This window comes from Neoarius graeffei, chromosome 13 (genome assembly GCF_027579695.1).
Source record: "Neoarius graeffei isolate fNeoGra1 chromosome 13, fNeoGra1.pri, whole genome shotgun sequence".
Lineage (NCBI taxonomy): Eukaryota > Metazoa > Chordata > Actinopteri > Siluriformes > Ariidae > Neoarius > Neoarius graeffei.
The window spans coordinates 53661968-53672998 of record NC_083581.1 but is presented as its reverse complement, the minus strand read 5'-3'; the positions used below and the strand labels follow the sequence as shown (position 1 = coordinate 53672998).

General features: G+C 38.3%; 1 protein-coding gene across 1 annotated transcript; it reads left to right on the top strand.

Annotated features, from left to right (window-relative positions):
• Window positions 1-2556: 2556 nt before the first annotated feature.
• Window positions 2557-10545, top strand: gata5 (GATA binding protein 5). The gene is made up of 6 exons (XM_060936885.1): window positions 2557-3109; window positions 5725-5894; window positions 8493-8621; window positions 9055-9139; window positions 9874-10001; window positions 10426-10545. Exons 1-6 carry the CDS (start codon window positions 2557-2559, stop codon window positions 10543-10545), a joined length of 1185 nt encoding a protein of 394 aa, XP_060792868.1.
• The last annotated feature ends 486 nt before the right edge of the window (window positions 10546-11031 follow it).

Below are 11031 nucleotides of genomic sequence, written 5' to 3'. Positions count from 1 at the left end.
GCCATGCCACCTTCATATGATGGCCAACAGACTATTTGAATGCATATAGGCCATCTGTACCAAAGTTATACATATTATATATTTTTTCAACGCAGAAGTGGTGCAAATACATACATACATACATACATACATACATACATACATACATACATACATACATACATACATACATACATACATACATACATACATACATACATACAGAATATCACGTTCTTGATAGATGTTCTGAGAATAGACCTTTAATTAGAAAAAAAGATAGTGTTTTCCATTTCATTAATTGCAAACCTCGTGGATAATTTCAGCCTCCTGGATTAAACACGACGCCTCACAAGACACTTCCGACGCATGCGCTTACTCTATCGCCGACTGCTCCACAATAATCTCACAAAATCACTTGTGAAACATATTAATGCATTACAGTCTCTACACAGTTTTAGAGATTCCTGATTAACATTTATGATTTTTTAGTACCAATTAGGCTTGGCCTATACTTATTATTTATTTGTTTAAATTTAGGCTTTTTTAAAATAAATTACTTGTAACTAAAACCAGTTTTACAAAATACCCGATTATATCCTATGTCTTCAAATAAATACATAAGCAGTAATTTTCAATTCCCATTTCGGCTGTGAGGCCGCGGGCGCAAAATCATGATAAATTTATAGTCTTTAATCAAATTCAGGGTGTAATAATCATCAATCATGAAACATCTGTTTTATTGGTGTGTTGCCTATTTATTTATTTATTTATTTAAACCAACCTAATTTAACCGAGGAAAACTGCAGTACCGGTTTATCAACAACAACTCCAGGATGATAACATTTAAATGGCCGGTGATTGTTGGATCTCCATGTTAAAGTTGTCACTCGTATCTGTCTTATCTGCTGCTGCTTTTATTGTGAACTCATCCAGATTTTACGGGCCATAAAAGCGATCCTATAGCTCTCGTTCGGACGCCGAAATTATCTTCCTGCAACCTTTTTTTTTTTTTTTTAACAAGACTGCTCAATTAAAACCCTTGCCAGTGTGCTAGCAGCACAAAAGTGCGCTATGACTCTGATTCATTTTAACTTTTTTTTTTTTTCATAATTGACCCAACAACTGAAAAAAAATTTTTGGATTATTCTGGAGTTTTATTTTCGCCGCACAGCATCTTAAATGTTTACTTCCACACTGTCGGATTCGGGTTCAATTCCCAAAGCCTTCCTCTTTAAATAAATAAATAAATAAATTAATTAATTAATAAATAAATAAATGTGCATCTCTCAGGTAGAATGCGCACACAGATGGTTATAATCCCATTACTCTCTGCCTCTGATCAAGTCCTTAAATGCACACTTCCTTACTAAATAGTGTACCAAAACAGTAGGCCCACCTAGGCGGCGTACTATTCTGACATAAGCTGTTATTTAGTGTTAGTCTGTGCTTGTTGGCCAGAGCCCGAGTCCGCCTCTCCTCCTTTGCTATGGGTCCTACCTTCAAGCGTTGAGTCACGTGACTTGGCTCTCTCTGTGAAGTATAGAGGGCGAATCGGGGAACGGTTATATGAGGTGCTATCAGTCTGTCAGTGATACCTGAGTCTCAACGCGCAAGGAGAAAACTTTTCGCTTTTTAAATACAGGTTTCTACATTTACAACTACAATCCCTCCATTCCTTCCAAATAATAAGAGGACACCGAGAAGAAGAGCCTTCGACTGACTTGCTACTCGATTGGGGGGAAAAGGGAATCGAACTTTATCGCCCAGCGCCCTTATCTGGTGAGATAATGCGACGAGAGCTCGAGGATAAAATTGTATTAGTGCTGCGCGCACGGCTATCATCTGTTTTTATGCGTTTCCAATGATAAAACATATGTATCAAGAGATTGTGCCTTGGTTACCACGATACCGTTCTTGATTTGCTCCAATCGGTTGTTGACCTGGTTCGAGTAGTCTTAGATAGGCTACTTGACATGGTTAGTCTTCCCCCCCCCCCCCCCCATCTGCACGCAAAGATCGAGGACTCTTTAATGTTATTTCCTTTCTTTAAACATCCATCAAAATGTTGTATTAACGAATATGCATTTCAAATTGATTCAATTTTCACTTTAAAGGTATTTTAACAGCAATGTTTTCTTTAGACACCGGCTGGAGGAATTTTTATGTTTTGTTGTATATTACTGGAAAAATAACTGCTAGTTTATCTTTAAAAGGAAAAAAAAAAAGGAAGACAGCTGAAATCTCGCCATGTGGCTCTGATTATTATCCGCTGTCACGAACGAGAAGCTGCTCAGACCAGACTTTGACTCCTTGTTTTTTTTAGATGCTAATTAAGACGGATAGTGACATGTAGGCTACTTTGTTTTCGGAGAAAAATCATTTAATTTTTTTTCTTTTTCCTTCTTTTTTCCTTTTCTTGTCAGGAACGGAGTCCTGTCTGGCCGAACCTACCGGAGTGGAGCTTTTGGATGAACTTTATTTGCACTTATAATTATTTTTTGTTTGTTTTTGTTCATTCTTTTTCTCGAGATATTACTTTTCTTACGAACAATTTAGGAGATTTGATCGTGCAGCATGTACTCAAGCTTGGCCATACCCTCCAACCCGTCGCCGTATGGGCACGACTCCGGGAACTACGTGCACGCCCCGACCAGCTCGCCCGTGTACGTGCCCAGTACGCGTGTGCCCGCCGCCGTGTTGCAGTCGCTGCCCTACCTGCAGTCGTGTGAACCTACGCACCAGACGCACGCGCTTGCGGGCCACCATCACGCATGGCCACCGCAGTCTGCTGCTGACGGTTCGTCGTTTGGCGCTGGAAGCCCGCATGCGCACGCGCCCTCCGCCGCTTTCTCCTACACACACAGTCCTCCTGCGAGCGGCGGCGGTGGCAGCTGTGGCGGTCGCGACCCTGCGTCCTATCAGAGTCCGCTGGCGCTGAGTGGCGGCGCGCGTGGCCCAGAGCAGTACAGCGGGGCTCTGGTGCGCTCCGTCGGCGCTTCTTATTCGAACCCATACGCGTACATGGGCCCCGATGTGAGCGGATCCTGGGCGCCTGGTCATTTCGACAGTGGTGTGATCGGACTACAGGGACGCCAGGGAACCCTGACGGGCAGAAGGACCAGTCTCGGTGCGTATCTCTAAGAAAGGGAGGGACACACAACTGTCCCACACTGTATTCTTTTATTCTTTGATGAAACACATTTCCTCAGTCTTTTCAACTTTAAAAATATATTTTATTTTGCAAAATGTTATGTAGTATCATTTTATTCTGCAAACACCTGGTGCACTGAATTCACCACTGGAGTCACGAAATCACACCTGAAACCAAGATTTTATTCTGTCCTCTTCATGCACAAATTAAATTACCGCGTTGTCCCATAAACTACTTCCTGTTCATTAGTTGCAATATTTACCAGACTATTAAAAAAAAGCTCATATGAAAATACACTAAGGAGAAATAAAAATGGTTAAAACAACATATTGTGACATACTAGCCTATATAGTAAATAGTCACAGTAGCCTATGCGAACAGCAAATGCATATAAATATATGAGGAATTAATTTATTATGATTTTATTATACTGATATTCATTATAATGATCATAATAATGATCATGAACACGTCGTACATTATTCTTCTTATAGGCACTAAAATGTATAAATTGACTCAATAGACAGAATTAGCACGTCTACAAATCTACATTTTTATTGAGCTTAAATGATGATAGGGTAACATATCAGACCATTTTGTCGTAACTCTATTCGGTGTATCGTACAAATTCACTGGAAAGAAACTTGTAACAAGTTCTCTGATATGATTTGTAATATGACCTCTCTACCCCCCCCCCCCCCCCCCCCCAAGTCATCAAGGCAAGTGGTTGAATGAAAGGAAGGGGTCTCGTTTGATGCTGTGATCTCACGTTTATTGTAGTAATTTAATGACAGCTGAATGGGCTTTTGGCTTTCTCTATGGCTGAACATCCACAAGAATGGCCAGCTATTGTGATTGTGTCAAGTCTATTGATGCTATCTAGCTAGTAAGATTCCTGTTAATCAAAGCTAAAAAGAAAAAAAAGGGAGGAAAAAAAGAAAGAAAACCGTGCTCTTTCAACTAATACACATATACCTGTAATACACTTTAGATGCTAATTAAACCACTAAACATCGTTTGGGTGTGAATTGATGAAAGGGTTATGAGTGCAGACTTCTGAGCACTGACAAGTGCCTTATTGCCACCTTGATCAGACTTACCTAAACAAACAATTAACGACTTATCGTCTGATCTGATACACATACAGAGTCCTGCTGCATCACTATCTATGAGCGAGCACACTTCTGAAATACAATATGTGCCGGTCATGTAATTCGGTGCGCAGCTTGTCATAACAGACTGCTGGACTCATTCACTTTGTCGTAAAGTTATCTTTGAAAGAGCACTTCGCTTACAAACTATATGGCCCTATAAATTTGGCATTTTAGTGACGAGCTTGTGGTTTATGTGTTTAGGTGTATAATGTCATATAAAGTCTGATAATAACAGAAAGGCTTATAGAAATATTATGAAAGGGTGATATTATTATTATTATTATTATTATTATTATTATTATTATTATTGCTCAAATTCGTTCACCTAGGCTAGTTCTTTGAAATGTGGAATTCGAGCCATTAAATGCAGGAGGGCGTCGCGCGTCATGTGGCTTGATTGATTGGGGACTCCTGGATCTTTAACACTGATAAGAGCCCCATAGCCCATTCGACCCAGCCTTCTCTCTCTTTCTCTCTCTCAAACACACAGAGAGAGAGAGAGAGAGAGAGAGAGAGAGAGAGAGAGAGAGAGCGCTTACCCCCAGTGTCCCCAGTATTGATGCATGCTGTCTCATCGGTCCGCGCGCGCCTCTTAATTCCACCCGCACCAGGCCAAACGGACACATTCATCACACACACACACACACACACACACACACACACACACAGCTAATCAAGATGGCTGCAGATATTCACCACTAATTTACCCCAAACCCCAGAGTCCTTCAGAAAGCACGTGATGAATTTGTTTATCTGATTTTCCCACCTCTGACATCATCTAGACACAAAATATCCCGTATGTTTCCCCAAATAGGCCGATTAGCTGTTAAAATACTTAATTGCGTCTATTTATATCAATCAGTGCAATATTAGTGTAAAACTAGTGTTTTTATTTTCAATTCTTCCTTTGAGTAGGAAATAAATCTTTGGGTGTTGTTTGTTCCGACAGTATTCAGTAGAACACAGTTCTGTATTTATGGACAGATTTTCGCACAGATAAAACGAGAATACAGTTATATATATATATATATATATATATATATATATATATATATATATATATATATATATGTGTGTGTGTGTGTTTATATATATATATATATATATATATATATATATATATATATATATATATATATATATATGTTTAATAGTTTCATAGCGTATTGAAATTATATACATTATATAGCTGAATCATTACTCATAAATATTATTACTCGTGTATATTTATTTCCCTTTACCCTATTAATGGAAATTAGTTTTATTAGCTATTTTATTCTTAATCTAATAGGGTGAAATTCTCAAAACTTTCACTGACGTCACTTCTGTTAGAATTTTATGAACGACGCGAAAGTGAATTAAGAATGAAATTAATGGGGAAAAAAAGTGCAACAAACGGAGAGTAGAAATGAGAAGTGTGTGTGTGTGTGCGTGCAGATGTGTTGGATGAGGTGGCGGTGGAGGGACGCGAGTGTGTGAACTGCGGCTCCATCTCCACTCCGCTGTGGAGGCGCGACGGAACCGGACATTACCTATGCAACGCGTGCGGCCTCTATCACAAGATGAACGGCATCAACCGGCCTCTCATCAAACCCCAGAAACGCCTGGTGAGTGCTCCAGGGTTAGGGCTGCAGCATATATCATTATTATCATCATCATCATCCCAATATTACTGCAGCAGCAGCATTTCACATCAGTCACAGAAATCATGCAGTATAAAAAGCAGCATTCTGATTTCAATAATACTGCTCACTACAGTGTACTGGACAGTGTGGGTTATAGTCTAATATATTTTCAGGACATGCAACTTTTTAAATATGCAACAACTGAAATGCTTTTTTTTTCCCCCCCAGGCTATGCAACCGTGTTGGTATTTAATCTTTAAAGATAAAGAAACCCTATAATCAGCATTTAGTGGTGTGGCTTTGATAGGCAAACAAACATTGGAAATAGGTCTACTATTTTTTCCACTCTCCTTTTGTAATATGATTATTTCCCAATCAATTTTGTAGCAAGAAAAAAAAATGGAAAGAGAGAATATATATTCTCTCTTTCCACTGTTTACAAAAAAAATGTGGAAAGAAAAACGTTTCATATTTTAGATTCTTCAAAGTAGCCACTGTTTACCTTGATGACACTTTGCATACTATTGGCATTACCTTAACCAGCTTCATGACGTAGTCAATTAATAGGTGTGTCTCATCAAAACTTAATTAGTGCAATGTCTTGCCTTCTTAATGTGTTTGAGATCAAACAGTAAATAGTAAATAATAAAAATACAGTAAATAGTCCTGTTCTACAACTGTAGTAATCTATATTATGTCAAGAACCACTCAGCTAAGTAAAGAGAAATGACATCCATCATTACTTTAAGACATGAAGTGTTTTTTTAATGAATAATAATGAAGAAAAAAATTTGACTATTATATATACATATATATCTTCACACCACTGTGTAACATTCTTTATGTTATATGGACACATCCACAAAAAATATGCAAGTTAATCAAAAGAATTGTAATTTTGAACTGGTTTGCCATTTTGACAACGTACATCTAGTCAACGAGAAAACACTGGGAGTGACATCATCAGAGTGAAATATTGGGAATTATTATACATACAGGACACTTTTTTGATGGAATAAAAACATGTATTCTATTCCCTTCTAGGAGGTTCCATTCATTTGGTTCGATAACATGCAATATTGTTTGCATATCGCTTATCCTACGTGTATTACATCACTCTACTCAATGGAGAATGAGCGTCAAATATGGTTTACGATATTGTATGGTTGTCAAGATAACATGACGTCAGGTGTTGGATAGGTAAAACTTCCGCGCTAGCAAGCAATATGTAAACAAACTGTGACAATTTGTAAACAAATGTGGCCACCAGGTTTGCTTCATTAAATATGGAAAAATTTGAGAGAATTTTGAAAGAGAAAAATGCATTGAACACCCAAAAGGAACGTGTTTGTATAATAATAATAATAATAATAATAATAATAATAATAATAATAAGAATAATAATAATAATAATATTGACTGGCATTTTTTGTGGTATATCAGATATATTCCATTCAGCTAGCATGATATTGAACTTGTCTTTGACTGGTTCAGTATCATGCGAGCTGAATGGAATATATCTGATATACCACAAAAAAGCCAGTCAGTATTATTTAAATATGTCACTCAGATCTGCGACATATGTTGTATGAAAAATCTGAGTTTTTCAGCACGAGAAGATAAACTTCATATCTTGAAGCCGACGAGTGATTTTCCGTGTGGACACGATCACAAAAAAAAGTACCCAAATTTATCAAAACAATTCATCGATTCCTTCATGAGTGACATATAGAGATTTATGTCACGGTTTTGGTTCTCCATGTCCCGGATGTAGCTCATATGAAAAATACGAATGGCGTATTTCCCAGTAAAACACTCCTGTCCATATAATATATATGATAGCAAGAGAAATGGAAAGAGTGCTTATCTCAGGGCCATTTGGAGGCGGTCACAGAGGTAGAGGGACCTTCACTGCTGTCTTGCTTCTCTCTCTCTGCAGCTGTGAATTAGTACACTTAGCACACCCTTTCCACATCTCTGTTTTTATTTGCCATTTAGTGACCTTGTCCTTGAGTCTGTCCATATTTAGAACAGGACTCAAAACTCCATGTCGCAGCTACTGTGTGCATGATCGAGGAAATCTCCTTACCCACGAGCACATAGCATTGCAATAAAAGTTAGTCTGTTAGTTTGCTGTGTTTCCAATGCCTGAGCGCACGTTTTGCATGTTACAATAAAAGCTAAGCCGTTATTTGTTACCATGGTATATAGTTAAATACTGTGTGTCATATGAGGATTTGTGAATACTGAACGTTTAGATATACATGGCACAAACATGGTGCACAATATGTCGAATTCTCAGGAATTAATTGGCAGAATGCAGTCTGTTAATGCACTGTTGATGATACGGTGTTAATGAACTGTTCTGTTTCGAGAAATACATTTTTAAGAATGTTACCTTTTCTAAGAATTTGTTGAACTCCGACCAGGTCCTAGATTTCATTGCTCCTGTTTTTTTCCTCATTAGACTTGACTCACTGAATGTACACACATACACACTCATACGATCAATCCTTTTGTCATTTTTGTCAAGATGAGAAACACTTGTTGCTATTTGTGTGGCTTTGTGTGTATCTGCAGCAGACTACATCCCGGCGTGCAGGCCTGTGTTGCACTAACTGTCATACCAGCACGACCACACTGTGGAGGAGAAATGCAGAGGGGGAGCCTGTGTGTAATGCCTGTGGCCTCTACATGAAGCTTCACGGGGTCAGTATCAAGGTTTATGTAATGTGTTGGCTCTTATTCTCATATCTTCATGCGGAAATGCACTCTGCTACATTCTTAGCTCAAGAGACTCTCAGGATTAAATCACTCTAATACTCTTCCAAACAAATCTTTAGCATTCTTAACACGAACGCTCAGTGAGCCAGTGTCCAAAACATAAATTGACCATCCTGGCAGTGTTTAAGTTATGATGATAGTCAAAACTTGTTGAAAATTGATGGGTTTTTAATAATAGATTCATTTCACGTATAACAGTTTTCATCTCAAAAGATCAGTTCTGGTCTTCTGGTTCCAAACTGGTTCTTGATATGATTATAAATTGAGTGTGTTGAGTACACTGTTGCAGTATTACAGTGTATATCTCCAACTTTAATGAGTAGTATATATTTTTACCTATCTTTCTGTCATCCTATAGGTACCCAGGCCACTAGCTATGAAGAAAGAAAGCATTCAGACAAGAAAACGCAAACCCAAGATACCTAAAACCAAAGCTTCCTCAGGTAAGAGATGTTCGTACATGTCATTAAACAATAATAACGCACAATATGAATGAAAATGAATTACTGTCATAACCTGGCGACTTGTCCAGGGTGTACCCCGCCTTTCGCCCATAGTCAGCTGGGATAGGCTCCAGCTTGCCTGCGACCCTGTAGAACAGGATAAGCGGCTACAGATAATGGATGGATGGATGGATGGATGGATGGATGGATGGATGAATTACTATCCAGCTATACTGTAGATAGGTATACTGTGGCTATGTGGTCACATTAATTGTTCATTTTTACATGTTTTTTGAGTGATAATATTTTAAAACATATTGACTCATCAGTCCTGTATGACTGTATCAATGATTTTGCACTGCTTTAGTGAAAGCCGTGTGAGAGAGAGAGAGTAGGTGAAATGAAAGGACAGTTCATTTTGGGAAGAAAGCTAAGATGAGTGATTGGGATGAAAGAGAGGGAGGGGGATTGCAAGAATGTGTGGAGAGAAATATGGGGTGTGTGAAAGAATGGAAGAAGCAAAAGTGAGTGAGAGAGAGAAAGTGAGCGTCCAGTTACACTATTTCTTCTGGATTTAATGGATTTGTGGTTAAAGACACAAACAGTGTCTATAGTGAGATGTCAGGCCATCTTTGAATATCTGATAAGTATCTGACATACATATGGCTGTGAATATTGCGATGTCTTTTATTGGGTTTGCTTCATTTAATTTTTCACATTTTGTGGTCCTTTAGGGTCTTCTGTGTCCGGCACTACCTCTCCTAACTCGCATCCCATTTCAGAGAACGCTTCAACAATAAAAAGTGAACCCAACATTGCTGCTTCACCGTACGCCGGTCAAACGGTTGTGTCTGTCACACAGGTATTCATTCATACTAAGTCGGTTATCGCTCACAGATAAATCAGTCGCTGATTAATTTATCCTGTTACCCAATCAGTAGAAGCACTAAAGGACTGAAAGTTTGTTGTATTTTGAGAGTTATTGTGTCTTAAGGATTACAGCTCTCAGACAGTGAATCTATAGAAAGGCTGAGCAAGTGAACACAAATTCTATAGGAATTTTAACAAGTGAATTTGATTTCTTGTATTTTCTATGAATGAAGTCATTCGAAAAGCTTTGACTTTTCACCTTAACCTTAACTATTCATACCCATGCATTAAAAGTTTTTGCATGAATGGTTCAATGACAGAAAGGGAAAATAATATGGAAAAAATGAAAGTTAATGGAATAGACCGCGAAGCCAGTGGAATAACACATGCTTCTGTCCTTGCCCCTCTTTCATAAGGCTTCGACACAGTTAAGCAGCACAAGCTCAGGCCACGTGGACATCAAATACGAGGACTATTCGTTCACTCCAACATCCATCACCCCACAGAACACCTGGTGCGCACTGTCCCAAGCATGATGCAGCCCGAGACACTGCCATTCCTGCATATCACCCCAGTGCAATCTAGGAAAAAGACTTTATGACGAAAACTACCTATTACACAGCCGACTCTAACAAGCAAAAATGGACTCTGGTGGATGCCAGTCAATGGGAATATTTGAACTGATAATACAGTTTGTACAGTGTGTAACCAATGCTTCATTGTCTTGTTGTTCAGTGTAAATTTCAGATCATACCTATTCACGTTTGTGGTGCAAGCTACAACAGATGACTCAAGAAGTTATTTTAGAGTTGTTGTTGTTGTTGTTGTTGTTGTTTTTAGCTTAGAATCAAAATGAAGGCCAAAATCAAATGCACATTTAAAACAAACACAATGTTTAATGATAGGCTTCACAAATTATTAATTTTCCAAAACATTATTTATGCTGAGATAGGAACAGTCCAGACAAACTGAGTTATTCAGTATATTCTTTCTTTTTTTTTTCCCTGGCAGGGAATATATTT